Source organism: Balaenoptera musculus, chromosome 2 (assembly GCF_009873245.2).
Source record: "Balaenoptera musculus isolate JJ_BM4_2016_0621 chromosome 2, mBalMus1.pri.v3, whole genome shotgun sequence".
NCBI classification, from domain to species: Eukaryota; Metazoa; Chordata; class Mammalia; order Artiodactyla; family Balaenopteridae; genus Balaenoptera; species Balaenoptera musculus.
In genome coordinates, this window is record NC_045786.1 from 59,151,101 (window position 1) to 59,172,577 (window position 21,477).

General features: G+C 39.2%; 1 protein-coding gene across 4 annotated transcripts in view; it reads left to right on the top strand.

The window, feature by feature from the left end:
• The window catches only part of HMG20A (high mobility group 20A), an 81,145-nt gene extending 60,829 nt beyond the window's left edge, over positions 1-20,316 (top strand). For 2 of the 4 annotated variants that reach the window (XM_036843806.1, XM_036843807.1), the window contains exons 5-10: positions 1,603-1,735; positions 2,696-2,727; positions 8,270-8,345; positions 9,052-9,267; positions 10,283-10,425; positions 13,935-16,430. In XM_036843806.1, the coding sequence (XP_036699701.1) occupies positions 1,603-1,735; positions 2,696-2,727; positions 8,270-8,345; positions 9,052-9,267; positions 10,283-10,419 (594 nt within the window). In that variant the 3' untranslated portion in view covers positions 10,420-10,425; positions 13,935-16,430. The other 2 variants (XM_036843809.1, XM_036843808.1) reach the window with 2 other exon arrangements.
• The last annotated feature ends 1,161 nt before the right edge of the window (positions 20,317-21,477 follow it).

Genomic DNA, 21,477 nt, shown 5'->3' on the forward strand with positions numbered 1-21,477 from the left:
AATTTCCTAAGAATAGACACGTTCTCTCACTTAACCACAGTTTAGTTAACAACCTCATAATTTTGTATTGACACAATACTTTTATCTAACTTACCATCTATATTCCAGTTTTGTCAGTTGACCCAACATCATTCCTCTGTAACGTTTTCCCCCTCCAGTTCAGATTCCAGTGCAGGGGTCAGGCTCTGAGTTTAGTAGTCAAATCTCTAGATTCCTTTATTCCGGGATATTTCCACAGCCTTTCTTTGTCTTTTATGACATTGATATTTTTTAGGAATACCATCTCTCCCTCTTCCTCCCCCTCCTTTTTGTTTACTTTCAACAGAACATTCCTCATTTTATATTTGTCTGATGTTTCCTCATGATTAGATTGAGGTTATGCATTCTTGGTCAGAATACTGCATAGGTGGACGTTGGTCCTTCTCAGGGTATCGCATATGCAGGCACGCAATGTCTTTTATTCCTCATTGGTAATGTTAATTTTGCTCACTCACAGAAGTTTTTTACTCTCCCTTATAATTAATAAGTAGTCTGTGCAGAGACATTTTAAGAACATTCAAATAGTCTGTTCCATATCAAACTTTCCCCCTAGATTTAGCATTCATTAATAACTTTTGCCTGATCTAATATTTACCATGATGGTTGCAAAATGATGATTTTCCAACTCTAGCACTCCCTCCACATTTGCCAGTTGGCCTTCGGCATTCTAATCTAAGCAAGAGCCCTCTTCCTCCCTCCATTTATGTATCTGTTTGTTATTTATTTACGATTGGCATAGGCATATGAATTTCTTTTTTTCCCAATGGTTTATAAATTATTACTATACTTGAGCATTTTGATACTTAAATTGTCCCAGACTTGGCCATTTGACCCCTACATCTGGCTCTTGTGTAGGACAAGGCTTTTAACATAATTTCTAACTCTTGTTTGTGTTCATTTAGAAGAGTATTTTTATACTTTATTTCTTAAACCTAATGATGAGTGAAAAGTACAAGGCATTAAACAAAATTATCCTAGTAGATCAATGAACTTTGTTTAAATAATTAATAGCACAAAGCATGTAGATACAGGCTCTCTCACAGTAGTCCATTTTAGGTCCATAGGATGAGGTCATTCTTTATGTTCCTTGTATCTCCACTCTTCTGGCTCTTAAAGGCCAATTGATGTATGAGATCATCTCCTCAGAATGGGTTGGGGATAAAGAAACAAAGTAATATTCCATCCTTTCCCCTGGGAAGATTAAGTGTGCCTATGTGGTGTTCAGTCTTGAGGACTCTAGGGCCATGTGTAGTTCTGTCTATAGGATTAGTAGAAGAACTATAATCTTGTGAATTTTTTATGAGAATGACCTCAATAGAACTTGTCTTCAATAAGTTAAGAAAGGCGATAGTCTAAAAAGTTAGAATCACCCATTTCTTTTATAACTGAGAGATTATATTTTATTCTATTCACATGACTTTTTTTTTTTTAATTCTCAAAGCTAATCCCACTTGTACTTTTCTTTCCATGTGCTAATTATCCTTTGCTTTCTTCAAAGAGTTCATTGGTATTTTACCTCAGTAAGACCTATTTCTTGAAAAAAATTCCATATTTCTTTCCCAGCGCTACCTTGATGAAGCAGACAGAGATAAGGAGCGTTACATGAAGGAACTGGAGCAGTATCAGAAGACTGAGGCCTACAAGGTTTTCAGTAGGAAAACCCAGGACCGTCAGAAAGGCAAATCTCATAGGCAAGGTATCAGAACCAGAACCAAATGTATTTGTAGTTTGTTTTGCATGATGGAGTGTCACAAAGCTGACTATTAGAGTGATAATACAAAAGGTATGTTTCTATCATTTCTCTATTGTACTACATTAACTTACAAGCATCATCGTGGACTTTTATTAAAATCACGTTGCTCTCATTTAGAAATTTCAATTGGGTTTCCATATCCAGTATCAACAATTTGGCTTGTGCTCCAAGACCCCTTTTAGTTGTCTGTGCTTTTTCTTCTTCTATTTCCAATTTAGTCATTTCTCTACCTCTAAACAAATCTGTCTGCTACACTACATAACCACCTTGCTGTAACACCTCTAAGCCTTTCATGTGATCATTTCTCCCAGCTTCCAGTGATCAATCATCCTTTTAATTCACTCATTCATGTATGCGTGTATTCAAAAAATGTATTGAACACCTCCTGTTACATATCAGGATCTCACCTAGGCATTAAGGATGCAAAAGTAAACAAGATACAGAAGATCCCGGTCTTCATGGATCTTTTGTTCATCACACTCTTAAAATATTGCTAAAAGTTCCCCTTCTTCAGGAAACACTGCCAAAGAAAGAAGCCCCACTCATAATAGCCTGTCATTCCTGAGCTATTGCGTCTTCTCCACATTTGGGCATCTTGCCTGCTAAACTGTAATGTTGTGCAAACAGCCTTTGGCATGTATTTCCTGTCCACTCTCCCACCCTGTTCTCCTCAAAGGTAAGAACTGTGTCTGCTGTTTCTCTTGTGTCTAACTGCATAACCTGTAAGATGGGATTCCCTTTTAACTTGTGTTGACTGATTAATAAAGCTATCAGAGAAAATATGATATGTTTTGAGAGCCCACATATACCAGCAGTTTTTGTAGCTTAGCACAGTCATTTCTTTAGGTTTTGTTATTTTGTTTCGTTTTTCAGCTTAATGTTCTTATTCTATCATATTTTTAGATGCAGCCCGACAGGCCACTCATGATCATGAGGTAATTAACTTTCTGTCTACATAGCGTGTGTGTGTGTGTGTGTATGATATATGTATATAATAATGATGCTGTTTGAAATGCTATTGGACTGTTTTTTAATGAATGGCAGAGTATTTCCTATCCTGTAATTAGGATTGGGTTAGTTGCCTTTAGCTCAAGGATTCTTAGCATATGGCAGACACTTATGTCATTGAGTGTGTCCTTGAACTAAAGCCCCTAACTCTAGTCCTTTCTTATGGTCCAAGAATTTTATTGGCCTTAAATGCTGAAGATGGCTGGAATTTGGAGTGAGGTATAGAAATGAGGACCAACTAAAAGCTATAACTTGACCATAGTTTATCATCATCAGATACTATATTCTGACTCTCAAAAAGTTGTTATTTAGGGAATCCAGCACTTAGTTAAAATGAACTATTCAACTTACAGCATCTACAGACCACAAGTGACATTATCTTGATTACTATGCCTACTTTCCTCACTGGCGCATATTTGTTTACTGGCCTTTCCCTCTCCATTTGGTTCAGTCTCAGCAATAGGATTTAGACCTGTGTTCCTATATAGGACTGAGGCCTGTGTGTGTTGGCTCTGCTGCATAGAGAGCTTTAAATATATATGTAGCCTATGATTAATATATGGTTCTAAGAAAATAAAATTTGTGGTAATTTCATGCATGAAAATGCTCAATGACTCCTCATTGCTTACCAAATCACATTCAAACTTAGCAATCAGGGTTTTCTGTAATTAAGCCCCAATTTCCCTTTCCAAATACCTTAACTCCCATATTTCCCGTATATATCTTATGTACTTAAAAACCTTTAATACTCACTGTCCTACAAGTGCCCCATCCTTTTCTGCCTCATGCCTGTGCTCATATTCTTCCTTTCACGAGAATACTTTCTTTCCCTCACTCATTTTTTCTATTACCCTCTCCCATCGTCCAATTTTGCCTCTAAATTCTAGTCATCCATCAAACCCTATTTCAAGTTCCATTTCCTCCTTCAAGCTTTTCCTGTTTCCTCCAACTTCTTTTAAACCTCACAGCTCTCTATATTTCTCTTACGCATTTAGCTGATCTGGCTAAGGGGCCAGAGTTACTCAAGTGCTTCTGTTATTAACACGCTTGGATTATAATCTCTTTGAAGGCATGCATGGTCTAGTTCCATCTTGTACCCATCCCATCTAGCATGATGCCCTTGCATGGAAGAGTTCTTCCATAAATACTTATTTGTTTCTATACAAAACCCATTTGTTGAAATAACAATGGATATTTACACAAAAAGAATTTTCTGATATACTCTTTTGCATTTATTGGGTTTTTTACTAAATCAAGGAAATCATTTCTTCAAAATAATAATGTATTTATCTTGGAGTTGTAGTTCTCATACCTAATTTGGTATTGGTGACCTTCAAAACATAGAGAAGACTTTTAGATTCAGAAGTCAAATAGATTTATTACCATCCATGAATTATAAAGTGAGAAGCATAGTAAATATTAGCATTTTATTCTTCATATAAATCCTATATAAATGTAGTTACATATGACATCTCTGTGTTTCAATTAGGATGAAATCTTATTTTTTTTTTTTTTGCTTGAGAAACTGTACGTACACTATATATTTTAAATTATAATTGAATAGTGTTGCAAGCTTTCCATATTGCCAGATACTTACATAATTACTTATTTCTCCTTCCTTTGTGTGCCCAACCCACCAATATCATGAAATTACCAAACTTCCTTTTTTCCCTATTAAGATAGCTTCTCTATCCTTAATGGTTACAAAAGAGAGTATGGACAGTAATCTAAATTATTAGAGCTCACATTTTCTAGTCAATGACTGACTCTTTTCATCACTATGGATTTTGCTGGCCAAACCATATGTGGCATTTTTGCCTCTCATAAAGTTAATAGTTGCCATCAGAAAAGATTTAGTAGATTTAGTCATAGAAGCTGCTGCTACTGATTTGAGAAATGAAGGTTTTTTAAAATACATTATTAGTATGATATGAATTTCTATGATATATGAAAAGGAATAAGTCTCTGTGTGATTTCCCTGTTTCAGGATTAGACTCACGTGAAACACAGAAAAGGAGGGAGCCAGCAGTAATTTCTCAAATGTGTATACGGTAGGGTCTCAAATGTTGTATGCCCACATCAGGATAAAGCTCTCTTAGTAAGGTTGTTGACCCAATTAATGTCCCCCACTTTATCAGTTTTTATTGAATAATATCTTACTAAACTAGGTAATTTCAAAAGAGTTGCAATAAAAACAAAACCTCTTTGACAATTGTTTAACGTAGTTACACATAACCTCTTAGAGTATAATAAGAGTTAAGAAAAATAAGAAAGCACTACAAGTGGAAAACAAAAGGAGCCACAGAAGCCCCCATGGAAAGGAGGAACTGAATCAGACCTTAAAGATGACCCAAGTTTTGTGGGGCACTTCAGATATATTTATATTCATATATATATGTAAAATGGCTTGAGCAGAGTTATGAGGAAGTTAATAAAAGAGCAAGTACCTTGCAAAGTGCCTAAAACATCAGTTTCTAAAAACATGCTTATTTCCCTTTACTTATCCTATTAGGAATAAAATGGCAAATGCCGTAAAATAGTCTTCGAGCTCACTTCAAAACTACTAAGACCTCAGAAATCTTCTCAAATGACCCCCTCATTTTGCCGGTGAGGAAAATGACTTGCCTGAGACAGGAAAGAACTTCCCAGAATCACTTATTGAATTAGTTAGAGGCAGAATTGTGACTGAAAGCCAGGCCTCTGTAGCCCCCTCTTATTTAGCACTCCTGGCAGCACCTGCCACCTTATATGGAATAAACAGTGTTGCAAGTTAAAATGGGCCAGGTTGCCTGTGATGTCAGCGAAATTTGTTGCCACTTGAGACAGAAACGATTTGATTTGTGTGTATGTAGTAAAGAAACCTATTGTATTCCCTAATGGAACTTAGATTCCTAAGACATTGTTGCCAATGCAGTTACTGGAGAGCATATTAGAGCCAAAGAAATGCTGACCTGAAAGCCATTCAAGCCATTCTGCATAGCAGTGGGGCACTTAAGCCTGGTACACAATATTAAGAGCATTCCCTAAGGTAAAGGGCACTTGAGAGAAGCATATCACTCTCTATGAAATTCTGGCCCTGAGCCTAGATCACAGCAAAATAGTTTCAGTTCAAAAGGCCTCTGTTCTCTTACCCTCCACTCAATATATAGAATGAAAACCAAAGTGAAGAGTATTCTTGCTTCTCTCAAATCAAAAGCCAGCCTGCTAGACCCAGGAGTCAGCTAGTGTTACTCTCAAGAAAGTGTCTAAATCTCATGTGAGGACTAAGATAGAAACAATAATTTTGTTTCTCCTTTAATTTATGGGAAATGACAAAATGACACTCAGCCTGAACAGATTAGACCCTTTCAATGAAGAGGTAATGAAATCCTTATGATTTTAATCCCTTGAGTGACCCTTGGAGCAGCTTAAGTATATCTGAGCCCCCAAGAGGATCCTGTCCAATGCCAAGTAATGTACTCAGTAATGGAAGAGTGCTGATGGTTTTTATGACGACTCTTCAGTTAAGTAGAATTCTCTGTTGCCTTTCAGAGACTGAACAGTTTCATTTAATTGCTTTGGTGTTTCTTTTTTTGCACTCTAAGAATCTATACCAAAAGGCAGTGTGTTAATAAATGCACCTATGTGGTGCTGTCCTCTGCCCTTATGTAGTTAGCCTGGTTTGGTTTGGACTGCTGTGGCAGGGAAGAGAGCAGAATTACCCATCTGAGCAGAATCTAGGCCTTGGAGAGGGCTCTTGGTACCATGGTAATGGGAGCCAAGCATCCCCACCTACCCATCTGACTGGCAGATATTCAGACCTATGGCTAGGTAACCTGATCTCACAGAAGCCTGTGCAGTTAACTAAGAGACCAAACAAGATGAGATGATAAAATCATAAGACCTTATCCTAAGTCATGTATGGACTTATGCTTATATCTGTTATGTCTTGTATAGTAACAGAGTTAAAGAATATGGTAAGCCAGCAGAGTCGAGAGAAAGTCACTGAGAAATATGCCTAAGATACCTTCTGGAACCAGCCTTTCTTGTCCATACAGTAGTTCTCTTTGAAATCCACCAAGAGCTGGCTAGAGGTAGAGCTTTGCATGTTGAAACTGGGGCTTTCAATGGTAATTTTGTTGTTTCTTTTTAAATTGTTCTGGAAAACTTCACTTTCTTTCTTTAAGAGGTAAAAGATAGGGTAAAAACTAAGTGCCCTGAAAGTGTTTTCAGGTAAATACATTGTTTTTCAGACTTCCACCTTAGAAGTCTCTCTTGATCAGCTGCCATTGGCGGGCAGCTCACACAGCGCAGCCCCGACCCCTAAGGAGGCAGACACCAGTATGAAAACAGGATCTTGGCTGTCAGAATTCCCTCATAGGCTGTTAAGTGCTTAACCTTTCTACTGGGCCCCAAATCATATTTGTGTTCAAAGATAAAAGACTAGTGGTGGCAAGGGTAGGAGAGATACATTCTATCTCTGGCATTAAATGTGTTTCTATAGGAATGATTTCTAGATTTTTTAAACTGTTCTTTATGTTATAAAGGTTTTGGAATCTTCAGATTTCACTAGCAATTTCTTCAGTACTCATTTCCCACTGTTCTCTTTACCATCTTATATTATGCAAGATTTTAAATACTGCCAAGACACTTATAATTTACGTTCTTAATGCTTTCAACTTCAAATTCATTGTAGAAACTGCAGCCAAAGCATTTTGAAATATTGACTTTATTCACAAGGATCATTGTGGAATATATTTTGCAGTGGTTTTGTGAGACTTTTATTTTTAATGGCTTATTGGTGAATTAATTTTAGGTTTATTATTCTTTTCTATCTAACATAATCCTTGGCATTCTCATACTTAGAGCCCAGTTATTTCTGGATTTTTGGTTTTGTTTGTTTGTTTTTCCGGTGTCCGAAGAAAGTCTAAAAGATCCCCAACTATAGGCTGCCCTTATAAATAAGTAGAAGTAAAAGTAGAAATCCCAATGGAATACCATTATTATTGCTCATGGCTGGCATATCTCTGCTTAAAATTCTTATTGTCCACTCTGCAAATTTAGATTGCATAATCCTATCTCAGAGAGCACTTTATGTGCACAACCAACAGAAGCAACAGAAAAAACACCTAGAAATTCTCTTTCTATATTCCTACCTCAACCACTTTCTCCACTGTATACTGTTCCCTATTCAAAGCACAGAGCTAAGAAATGGTTTCCAAAATCTCCATTAGGGAAGTTTATGTAGGTTTGTTTTAAGGTTTCTCATTGCACAGCAGTTGTCACCTGAGAGATCTGAATATTTGACCTGCTTGAGCTTTCTTGGTTACAAAGAAAAGGTGAATACATTTTCCTCACAGCCTCACCTAGACTGATTCCTGCTCATCCTACTATTTCTTTAAGGAAAACATGACCATTGTGCCTTTAGGCACTACTGTTTAATTTAGCTTCTGTTTAAGAATTAACTATTTTGTTACTCTTGATTCGCAGAAAGAAGCAGAGGTAAAGGAACGGTCTGTTTTTGACATCCCTATATTTACAGAGGAATTCCTGAACCACAGCAAAGGTGATTACCAAAGGATCATTTTGTGTTACTCAGGTCTATGACAGGGGATTTAGTTGTCGGGAGGAATTCATTGCTGAAAAGCAACGGTAGTGATATTCCAGACCCTGGGACTGGTCTGGAAGAAGAAAACTGCTTCTATTTCACTCTCTATTAAAAGCAGCTACTCAGAGACCCGTAGAGGACAGCTGAGCCAGTGTTGTCAAAGCTGCTTTAGTCTCTGGATCAGAGGAAATAAATATACATCACTAATTCAATTTCTTGCAGGCTCTTAGCCTAGAACCCTTTGTACAAATGAAAGCTTACATGGATGTCCAAAATATAAAATAAATACGAGCAAAGCTGACCCCACTGCAGTAAAGATGTGGACCCACAGCTGTGCTTGCCCAGTCTCCCAGGATCCCCCTGTGGAACCCCTCAGGCTTCTCATTGAACAGCTTTAAAAAATCAAACAAACAAACAAATACTGGGAATTACAGCTGTTCCTTGCAATCTTAAGTATAGAATATGACCAGCTTTAAGAATTAAAATAACTCTGGGGAGCCAGGCGTTTTATTGCTGAAATTGCTATCTGGAAGGCCATAATGAGAATAGGGACACGAGGAGGGGTAGCTAATTAGAGACAGCTAAGCAGGACTTCCTGTAAGAGTCATCGGGACTCCGCAGAGAGGCTGGTATTACCTGGGTTTTGTGGGGGTTTTGTCCTCAGCTCGGGAGGCAGAGCTCCGTCAGCTTCGAAAATCCAACATGGAGTTTGAGGAGAGGAACGCAGCCCTGCAAAAGCACGTGGAGAGCATGCGCACAGCGGTGGAGAAGCTGGAGGTGGACGTGATCCAGGAGCGGAGCCGCAACACCGTCTTACAGCAGCACCTGGAGACCCTGCGGCAGGTGTTGACAAGCAGCTTCGCCAGCATGCCCTTGCCTGGTAATGTCATCCCTAGCTGAGCCCTGTAAAGTGGCGGGGGCGGGGGGAGGTTCTGTTCATGTTGGTACTGGTGTGGTGAGGCTGAAGTCTTGCCTCCAGAGGAAAATCAGTAAACTCAGGGGTCTTTTCCTCAGAGGTTTTTGTGGGCCATGTAATAGAATCTCAGTATTGGTCAAAATCATCCAGAATTTCAGGCTCTCTGCTCAGTTAAATTTTTCTTCAGTTATATTTTCATGCAGTCTACTTTCTATTAAGCTTAATTTGATATTCTGAACAGTGGAAACTGAGTAATATTAAAGTCCTGAGTGGAGCACTTTTCTTTTTTTTTTTAAATTATGGTGTAATTGACATATAACATTGTGTTAGTTTCAGGTGTACAACGTAATGATTTGCTATCTGTATACACTGTGAAATGATCACCACAAGTCTAGTACCATGAATCACCATACAGAGTTACCAAAAAAATTTTTTCTTGTGGTGAGAACTTTTAAGATATACTTTCTTGGCAACTGTCAAACATGTAGTACAATATTATTGACTACAGTCACCATGCTGTACATTACATCCCCATGACTTATTTTATAACTAGAAGTTTTTATTTCTTGATCCCCTCCCCCAACTCACCCATCCCCCGGAGAGCATTTTTCTGATGTATATTTGCTTGCTTTGTAATATTGTCTTAATGGGAAGGAAAAGGAAAACAAATACTAGTATTTCTTATATACTCTTTCATTTTGAAAATAGTCACAGCAGAGCTGGGAGAGTCTTTAACCTTTTGTTCTATGCAACTACTCCTGTATACTGCACAGCAATTATATAGCCCATCTGTTTATTTAGAGTATGTGGATTAATTTCATTTCTTTGAGGTCTAAAAGTCTCTCCTCTGAAAGTAAAATCTTCTCTATGGAGCAGACCACATTAGAGTCAAGTTTCTTTCGCTGTGGAATCACTGATCTGTGTTATGGTTGAACTGAATGGGAGGATTTTCTTACTTTCTCTTCTTATCTCACTTCAGGAAGTGGAGAGACACCTACAGTGGACACTATCGACTCCTATATGAACAGACTGCACAGTATTATTTTAGCTAATCCCCAAGACAATGAAAACTTCATAGCTACAGTTCGAGAAGTTGTGAACAGGCTTGATCGTTAGGGAATGGTGAGTGCTCACTGACATGATTCGTACGTGCCAGCGTGTCATCAAAAATAAGATGGCACTAGACTTTATCAATACTACTAAAACCCTGGAAATACACTGAATAAGTGAGTTGGAGACTTGATTAAGATTCCTGTTGCGTGGTTGCTAAATGTAGTAAATAGTGTTGGAAAACTGAATCAAGATAGTTTTTCCTCATGCCTGCCTCCACATGGCTTAATGGAAAGAGCGTGATTTTTGCGGTTGGACCTCAGTTCTAGCTTTGTCACTTATTAGCTGTATTCTCAGGTATTAGTTTCCCAAAGGGCTTTGAAGGGTGAGTGAGAAATTTAGAGAAAATAACCCCCCAAAACAACACATAGAACAAAATAAATATCGCTTAATTGTTAAGCTTCCTTTCCCCTGTAAATTTAATGATAATTTACAATAGTCAGTGAGACATTGTATGTGTACAAGCCTCTATAAGTAAGAAGCTTTTCATTAATCACTCAATATCAGAGTAACTGTAGTATGTTAAATGTTAATGTGGACTAACCTTACAGTGAAACAGTTAATGCCTTGATTAAATATATTAAAAAATAAATAAACTCTCAATAAGTAGAAAGAGAGGAAAGAGAAAATAAGCTTTTTAAAAACATATTCAACAAATGACTAGTAGTATGTGTTGCATCCTTTTAGAAGAGGAAAAACTACATTTCCCAAAGGAATCTGCTTATATAAACTTTTTGGTACTAATGGTCAGTCATCAGGTATCATTTCTTAAACGGAACTGATATTTGTTCACTCAAATTCCTGTAGAGATAGGGTACCCTTTAGTATGTCATTCCACAAAATTGACAGCCCGTTGGTCTCTCAGTTAAATTGTTCCATACCTGCAGCCATATAAACTGTGTGGAAATCTTGGGGTTGGACCATACAATGAGTGGCCATATATGAATACTAAAACAAGAATGGATAGCAGGATATGCTCCTTAGAATGGCTGGTCGTGGGCTTGGATCCTTATTTATTTGTCTTGCAGGTACATGAGCACACTCATATACATACTCATATTCTAACATGGTCTGGACCTTGAGCAACATGTGCAAGAATAAATAAAACCCATGATTCTTTATCTAATGAGGCCACATCTGCCAGCATAGACAAAAGCAGTAGTCTTTATCCTTCTTGTCCAAGCCCTCGAATAGTAACTGTACAAGGCAATTTATTATACTTTAGCCTCAGCCGTGCTCTGATGGGGAAAGGATTACTGTCCTTCTAGTGAGTAGCCAGATGGAAAGGACCATACTTCTAAGAGATGGCTGGACTCCCTGCAGAATAAAGAAATGGCATTACTGCTGCTGTTTGTGAAGGGAACAGCTTGTAAATCTAGGCTTGGGATTTTTAGGAGCTCATCATCCTTCTCATTTTCACACAGTGTTTTCAATTAGCACTCTTGTAGGCTTGAAAAGAGAGAGCTGGGAGAAACAGTATGGAGGATTGTGAAAGAACACAGTAATTGATAACGTGGTGTCTCCTCACATAGGTATAGGGCAGTTATTGCAAGTTTTGAGCCAAAAATGGTTTTCCATTTTGAGCATTTGGCCAGTAAGACTCTCCTAAAGCTTTATCTATCTTAAGGATATAAACTGTAGTATCTGCTTTACGAGGTGTCTTTGAAAACCTAGAATGTGATGATTATTCTTGATTTTAACCTACAAATATTTTGCCCTTGAAAGAAACAGTACCTGAAAATGTGAACCGTTTTATTACCGCAGATTCTTACAATCTAGCCATGTAAACATAACTAAGAATGGATAGTTCTCCATACCCTCTGAAACTGTCAAATGAAACAATTATAAAGACTGTGATTAACACTAGCTTGGCCTCATTATACAAGTATGTACAGACAGCTAGGCCTGATGTCCCCAGCATTCATGGTGCAGTTAATTACTCTGACATGAGCTTGGCAAAGGTTTCTTCCATTGTCAGGACCCAGTGAGTGAAAGGAAGCTAATGGTCTACAGCTTTAGAGGAGCATATTAGAGCTGGAAGGGGTGTTTAGAAATCCCATCATTTTACATATGAAGAAACTGAGTCCCAAAGAGGCAGAATCTCTTGCCTGAAAATACCTGAGTAGGTGGGTGCAGAACTAGAACACATGTATCTGAACTCAGTGGGGTTTCTAAAACGTTGATACAAGGAGGTAGGGATGGGTGTAAGGGGAAAGCACTAAAAAAAAATCATAGAATGAGAGCATTAAGATAAATGGGAGGTAATTAGGAAAAAATTACAATCCAGCAATTATAATGTTATAAAATTTTGGTCAGCCATTTTATAATTATTTTTATAGTTATATAATGGAAGAATTATCCCAGCTGTCATCTTTCTTTGTGGCTAACTTGTACTTAGAAAAAGTAGAGCTGGGAGGAAGTCATGGGGGTGATTTCATATTAACAGATGACTACTGTATATAAACTATCAAAAGCCATATGTTGCTTGATTTCAGTTGAACCAAGTGATAAATATTTGCCTGTTTGAGGATTGGAAAAAAAAATATATGTGATTGCATTTTTATCAATGTAAAAATGTATTCATCTTATGCACATAGTACATCCCTATCCATGCAGAGGGCCTTAGATTTATACTTGAAGAAAATTGGTTTTGAATGACCAGGACTAAAGTAAAGTACAAATTTTTCATCATCAGATTTGTCCCTGATACTTGCTTTTCTGTGTTCGGCTGGCAATTTTCCAACCTCCCCATTGTGGCTGAGCTGGAGCAGGGCCACATTTTTCACTGAAATGTTGTCTAAAATGCCTCAGTGAGGTTGGTTGCTTGCAGCTTTATGAGCTCTTTAGTTTACATACACCCTGCTACTCACCGTAACCCTTTTTTTTTTTTTTTTTTGGCCACGTAGCACTGGGTGTTTATTCTGCATAATAATAATAATAAACGACACTGTGAGCATTTACACATGCCGGCACATCCTAAGTACTTTACGTGTGCTGGCTCGTTGACTCCTTGCCACAACTCCATGAAGTTTTTCTTTTTTCCATTTAATTTAATTTTATTTTTTTATTAATTTTTACTGGAGTACAGTTGCTTTACAATGTTGTGTTAGTTTCTGCTGTACAGCAAAGTGAATCAGCCATAGTATACACATATCCCCTCTTTTTTGGATTTCCTTCCCATTTAGGTCACCACAGAGCACTGAGTAGAGCTCCCTGTGCTCTACAGTCGTTCTCATTAGTCATCTATTTTATACATAGTATCAAGAGTGTATATACGTCGATCCCAATCTCCCAGTTCCTCCCACCCCCCCTCCCCCTTGGTATCCATATGTTTGTTCTCTACGTCTGTGTCTCTATTTCTGCTTTGTAAATAAGAACATCTATACCATTTTTCTAGGTTCCACGTACCTTAACCCTTTTGAAAATAGAGCAAAGCATTATTTTAACCCATAGCCTTAACCCTTTCTGATCTGTGCTTACGTTTTGGTATCCTTTTTTTTTTTTTTCTCCCAATTCGACAGGTCTTAAAGCTCCAAGATGTTCTGTAAGTGGTTTTACTTGTTTGGAATGAGAAGCCATCCATGGAAATTTGAATTGAGTGGAGGCAGAGAGGGAGTACAGATTACTCTGCTTGTGAAGGAACTGTCAGTTGAGTTAAATGCCTTCACCCCAGGAAGCCATATGAGGGAGCAACAAAAGGAACATGTATGTGAACTTCCTATGGAATCGTCCTCGTGAAGCTTTGACCGTGTGCAGCCACTCTCCCAAGTCTTCAGTTTCCTATCATTTCTATTTCTGTTAAAGTGGGTCTGCATATATTCTGCTGACCAGGCGCCCCTGAGACTGGCATCTTCTGCAGCAGAATGGAAGCCTTCTTATTGTTCTGCTTCATTCAGATTGGACTCTTTTATCAGTGGCTCTGTGGTTTTATCAGTGGTTTTCCTACCTAGCTGTCACTTTTTTTTAATGCTTTTGGGGGTTATTTTTTTATTTCCTTCACCCCCACCAAGCTAGACATCTCCATTTTCTGACCTCTTGGCTTTGTTGCTCAGCAGGGTTCTGAAGGAGAGTTTCTCTCATTGGCCAGGCCCAGTCTTCTCCCATCATTGTCCTGCTGTGACTCCAGAGAAAGGAGCTTCTTGTTGACAGTGTCCTGTGGAGTGAGGCTGTGTTTCGTACCCCACACAGCGCTCAGTGGGTGCCAGCCCTCGTGGAAGCTTTGTGGTTGCTGCCCTGAAGGAGAATGCTCTTTCCTTCCTCCTTGGTACTGCCTGCTGTTTTCTGAGCATTGCCTGCACATACCCTGCGTCCCAGCCCCAGCAAGGCTCTTCTGTTCCCATCTGTTGGCAGTGACTTGTGAAATATTTTTGCTGAGGAAAAGGTCATTGGTAAACAGGACAGAACGAGAAAAGTAGTTTCTCATTTGGTATTGAAAAAAATCCTAAAGTTTATCATAAGTGAAAACAGAGGGAATCCCTGTCTGCTTGAGGTGTACCGATTCATGGATATGGATGGGTGGAAATGCCATTCAGAATAGCCTCCAGCTGATGGAGAAGGACATGGGGGAATTCTCATGTCCTTTGTCTTCCTTCTCTAATCATAACTGCAGAGTCTCTGTCAAAAGGACAGGCTTCCCTTCCTTCTCCCTGCTTAATTAGTAAGTGATTTTTTTTTTTTTTTTTTTTTTTTTTTAAGCACCAAAAGGGAAGAAGGGTTTCTGTTTCTCACCTCAGGGTTTGGTTTTGTTGTGTTGTGTTTGGATGCTCTGGAGCACAAGGCTGGTGGTTGCAGCTGAGATCTTTGGAGCCAAAGCAGGGCATGCTGAGCCCATTGTCTAGGCACCACCGCCACCGAAGGCGGGTGGAAGTGTGGCCCCCTCACAATATGCTCACAGGCCAGGGTGCAAGCCAGAAACCCCCGTCATGTTGCTGCATCATCCTGTCTTCTCAGCATCCCCTCCCCTGATTTCTTTCTTAACCCAAAGGAAATAAAACAACAACAAAAAACCTTTTTGAAAATTCTGACACGAACACACATCAAATTTCCATGTACCGAAGCCCATATATCACCACTTGGCAGGCTTTTAGAATAAGAGCCCATCATTATCTATTGCTGTAAACCTAGCCAACTCACCTGCTCTTCTCTATTTTCTTGTTTTCCTGCTCTCACCTGCCATTCCTGTCACTTCTCTCAGACTCCCTGCCTGCTAAGTCCAAGCTGGAATGCACTGTCTGTCTGTGGCAGGACACCCAAGCCAGTTCTGGAAGTTTGTGTCTGCCTTCTGCCAAATACTTTCTCTCCTTTCTTCCTCCTACTCTCTGTTTCTCCTTTGTGTCAGTTTTGCACAGCGTTCTTAGCAGTGCCGTAGACCAGGAAAGGCTGTAAGCTGGTCCAAAGATCATCATTCTCCTGAGTCTAGCTAGGATACCTGACATTGACTTGAGACATCTGCATATTCAGGAAAGCACGAGATCTTGAGAAAGCCTACAGTCTGAAATCATTTTCACAAAATAACAGCCTGCTTTTGACATGCTGGCTGGCCCTCCTAGCAGCTACACACCTGACTCACTGGTGGCTGGGATCCAGCTGCCACAAAACAAGCAGGTTCTGTGAAGCAGGTCTGCGTCACCTCCTCTCTCCTCTTTGCCCAGCCAGGAGGTAGTAAATGAGGTCACAGGCTAACATGATACCTAATTCACATTTCCCAGTAAACTTGTAGATGTTATTGCACTTACATGTTCTTCTCAAGAAATAAGTTGTTGCCTATTCAGTGTTACAGATTTCTTTCTTTTTATTGAAACACAAGGAGCAGCTGAGGAAAATGAGACAAAGTGTTTTATTTCTGACAAAATAAAATTTTAGAAAAAAATTTGTGTACATGTGTTTGAAACTGTTGAAATGCCAAGTTTTCTGTACAAGTGTTTTTGTAATTAAACTTTTAGATTTTCTTTGTTTTTTAAGAAGTCGATATGCTTGCTTGACATTTGCCTCATTAAAACTTTTCTGTGTTGAATCCACCCGATTCAATTTTACCTGCATTGCCTTTTCATCTTAAAGACTTTGTCAACTCTACAGTAATCATCAAGTCTGTTATGCTTTTAAAGCAGTAACACATTCATTTTACTAATTGCTTATTCAAAATGTGTCTTAGCCTGTTTGAGAATTCAGCTCTCTTAATGTATGTTATAAGAATACAATGAGTTATAATTCATTTTAATGTAGCGGTAGTATTCTGGAGGCAACTTGAAAGAAGTCTGATGTTCTTAAAGTCAGTGACTTCAGTCCCCTTGATAGGAGACTTTTGACTTCCTTTTGACTGAAGAGATAAATTGTCCTTAAATGCTTGCTTTTAAAAATAACCACTACTTCACCAATCAAAATCATTTTTAAAGGAAATTTGTCACCTACTTCCACCATGCTTTTAAAATCCTAGGGGTGAGCTCACCTGGCTTCCAAACCCTGCAGCTCTCCAAGTAGCTAGTTGTGTGGCATTGGGTGAGACTTGCTTTGTTCCAGCTCCAGTTTTCTCATCTGACATGCCTCAGCTCTCCTACACTTGTTAGAAAGATAGAATCAGGTAACAGAATCGACCATGCTTTGGAGGATATGAAGACTCTGTTACATGAATGCGAAGAATTATTGAGGTAACTCAGTTAGGATCAGGCTTGACTACATTTAACAGAAACTCAAATCAGCAAAAGCTTGAATAAGAAACTTATCTCTCTCACTGAAAAGTATTCCAAAGGTAGGCAGTCCAAGACCAATATAGAGGCTCCTGTCTGCGCCACGATATGGTTCCTTTCTCAAGGTCACCTCATGGTCCAAAATAGCCACTTGACCGTCAGCCATCATTTGAAATTCCTGGCAGCATAAAGAAAAGAAAAAACGGGCAAGGACCAAATGGGCAAACTCAGCTGAGTCAGCACCCTTTAAAGAGCCTTCCTGGAAGCCACACTCAACTTCCAGAACGTAATCACATGACAACAGCTAGCTATATGGAAGGCAGAGGAATGTCATCTTTCCTTGGACGTTACTGCCCCCAATAATATACAGGTTTTAGTCAGTAAGGAAGGGGAAAATAAATACAGAGTAGGCAGCTAAGTTAATTTCATGACTCACATGTGTGACTCCATGCACACACTAAGGCCAGCCCTGCTATATTAGTAAACAAGATGCATCATCCTGCCTTTGCCTCTTGGCCATCGAGAATGACCACGTAATTCCTTGGCACCTTTTTCCCCCTTAAACAGTCAGAAAGCTGACAACTTGAGTTAGCATTTCCTGTTCCCACCTTAGCTCCTCCCTTACCCTCAACACTGGTGGCCAGTCTTGTTTGGTAAAAGTCAACATAAACAGGTGGCAATATCTCCCCCAGTTGTTTGTTCCCTTTCTCTAACTGCTCAGCATCTGCTGGATTAAAACAACAACAGGATAATCTTTCCCTGAGGGTGGGGAAATTGAAGTATTGCTTGGCGGAAAAGCTCATAGCTACTTCCTGCCCTCTAAATTTCCTGCCTTGCAACTGAGGGTTCCAAGGGCCTTTTCTTTGTTTTCTTTATTTGCCTTTTGATACATAGCCTGTGCTCAGAAATATATTTTATAATATCTATAGAAATAAACACTAGCTCATACACCAACTCACAGAAAAGATGAGGATCAGGAGTTACAAAGGTCAACTGAAAAATGTTAATGTACTTCCTCTCACCCAGAAGCCATTTCAGTTTAGTTTTCATGGGAATGTGGTCTGTAGGGAGAAACTTCTGCCAGAAGCATAAATGTAAGCTCTGTTAGCCTAGAAAAATGCAGGAAGGAGAAGGAGCCATGAGATAGGGATGGCATTGGGAAATTAAGAGCAGGGTCAATGCAAATTGTCCAGCTAGAAGGATTTTTGTAAACCACCTACAACACTGGGTTGGTAAGAAGACGCCTTAGATGTTTAGATAAGAATATATAAGACAGTGGGTATAGAAGTAGTCTTTTGTCTTGAGTCTCAAACACCACCTGACACTTGGGAGCCAGTTCTTTATAATCAGCTGCTGTGTTCTCCATTGCATGTCAGTTCACTATTTGGGACCACAAGAGTATTTATAAAACATGTTTCTGCCCTTGGCGTGACAGTCTAGTGGGAAAGACAGACATCTGCATCAATTGTTCTAACACAGGGCAGCTTGTATTGAGTTTTAATAGTGGTAAATAATTTTTGAAGAGTGAAAGAATTGCTTGAATCTCATCTGACAAGAGCTGGTTTTTCCATAATTGCCAGAGAGTTTGCATGGGGAGCACATCTGAGTCTTGGGGGACCAGCATCTTAACTAATAAGGACTTTATCTGAAATGTAAATGAAATATAAAAGTCTAGACTGATGACTATCGGAGTTTTTCTAGTAGAAGTTGAGGTAACTGGAAGGTAAGAGTAGTTGGATTATTGTAATTTAGACAATACTTTTTCAAAGTATGGTTTTGACTCATTAAGGGGACATTAAATCAATAAGTTGGTCAAAAACATTTTTTAATTAAATTGAAGAGAAACGATCAGAATGCATTACATATAGTAAGGGTAAATATTATTTTGTGAAAACTTGTTTCCACTTCAGAACAGACACATGTGATGGGTTACAATGTGAAATGTGCTTCTTACTATAGGGTCACAATAAAGATAATCAATGACTCTTTCACTACCTCTGGAATTGGATTGAACTGCTGGGTTCAAGTTTGGGCTCTGTGGTTTTCTACTTGTGTGACCTTAGGTAAATTGCTTAAACCACTCTGTGGCTCAGCCTGTAACACAGGGATATTTATAGTGTCTATGGTGTAGAATTTTTATGTGGATTAGTTAATCCATGTAAGATATTTAGTACCTGTCACAGAATAAACACCTAAGTAAATATTAGCTACTATAATTTATGAAAGACTCAAGGGGAAAGAACAATTAGATACATACTATAGGCCAAGCACTTTGCTCTGCTTTTTATATAAATTATATATATCATTTAATTTGTACTACAACCTTATAGAGTAGGACTATTACACCCATTATCCAGTACGTAAATTAAGACTCAAAGCTGATAAGCACCTTGCAGCTTATGCAACTGGGAAAAGGCAAAAAAGAGATTTATACCCAGATCGTTCTGACTCCAAATTCCACTGTGGCGGTCCTATCTTAGAGATATTTAACGAGACTGACAGGAGTTCCAAGCAGCGGCACAGTATGGGGGTTCTGAGAACCAGAATTTGACCTAGTCATTCAGTGGTATTTGTTGAATGCCTTTCTTATGTTAGGAGCTATCCTAGGTCCCTGTCCCCATGGAGTTTATATCCTGCTGGGGGAAAAGAGACTATAAACAAGTAACCTAACAGACTCATGTCAGCTAGTTGCCTAGAGGAGATGAAATGACACAAACTAACTAGGGTAGAGGAAAAGCCTCCCTGAAAAAGTAATGTTTAGAGAGAGAGCAGATTGATGTGAAGGAGCCAGCCCTGTGAGGACTGGGAATAGAAAAGCCAAAGTCCTGTGGCAGGAATGAACTCTTTGGGTTCAAGGAAAAAAAAAAAAAACTAGTGAGGCTGGAGCAGAGTAAATGAGAGGTAGAGTGGTTTGAAGTTGCAAGGAAGGCAATAATGAGATTCTGTAACACACAAATAACACACCTTGTAAAGCATGGTAAAGAGTTTAAATTGTATGATAAGTATATGATACTTATGAAGAGAGAAGAGAGTTCTACAGAAGTGACAAGATCTGATTTATATTTTTAAAGGATCACCCTGGCTGCTGTGAAGGGAATTGTGAGGAGGCAAGAGAGGAATCAGAAAGACTAGTTAGAAGGTTGGCCCATGGGACTTCCCTGGTGGCGCAGTGGTTAAGAATCCGCCTGCCAATGCAGGGGACACGGGTTCGAGCCCTGGTCCGGGAAGATCCCACATGCTGTAGAGCAACTAAGCCCGCATGCCACAACTACTGAGCCTGCACTCTAGAACCTGCGAGCCACAACTACTGAGCCCACCCGCCGCAACTACTGAAGCCTGCGCGCCTAGAGCCCGTGCTCTGCAGCAAGAGAAGCCACTGCACTAAGAAGCCCACACACCGCAATGAAGAGTAGCCCCCGCTCACCGCAACTAGAGAAAGCCCGCACACAGCAACGAAGACCCAATGCGGCCAAAAATAAAATTAATTAATTAAAAAATAAAGAAAGAAAGAAGTTTGGTCCAGGTGACAGTGGCTTAGTCTGGAGTGGAGGCAGTGGGGGCAAAAAAAAAAAAAAAAAAAACGAAAAAGAAAAACAACTGCTAATGAATTCAGAACATATTTTGGAAGTATAATGAACAGAAGTTGCTGAGGGATTGGATGTGGAGAATGAAGGAAAAAGAATCAAGAATGACCTGACCCCTAGACTTCTGGGCTTGAGCAACTGGGTAGTGGACAGAGGTGCCATGGCCTGAGAACGCGTAGAGTTAAGGATGAAACATCGTGGAGGAAAAGAGCAAGAATTCTGTATTTGGACTTGCTAAATTTGAGATTCAACCAGCAGATCAACCCCTGGGCAAGACACATCTCTCAGCTATTCGTTAAAAGGTTCCTTTCAGCTCTTAAAAGTCTGTGGTTCCGTGAGATTCTAACTTCAGGTCAGGGCTGCTAACATTCCTTTCATCCTCAGTGCCTGCGCACACACGCGTAGATCCGGTTACTCAAGCTGTTCACTGAACTATGAAATTAAGGAATGGTCTCCTTTTTAATTTTTCAAGCTCCTTAGGAAAAGAATTTTTTAAACCTTCCATCTGCATTTGTTTAAGATTGGCATAAAGCAGCTGAATGTTCTAGGATATAAAAATCATACCATAACCTGATGGTTAGAAAATCCTGGGCAAGTAATAGAAAGCGTCTGCTTGAAGGAGACTGGATGAAAATATATTTGGCATCAGTCAAAGAAGGGAAATATGAGAAGACATTAGTGATACAGCCAAAAGGTTTATGGAATCAGCAAATGGGTTCCTGCTAGGGGTGCTTCTGCTATCTTCAAGGATAGAAATTAACTAAAGGCAGCTGGGTCCAGGCAGTGACTGTAAGATG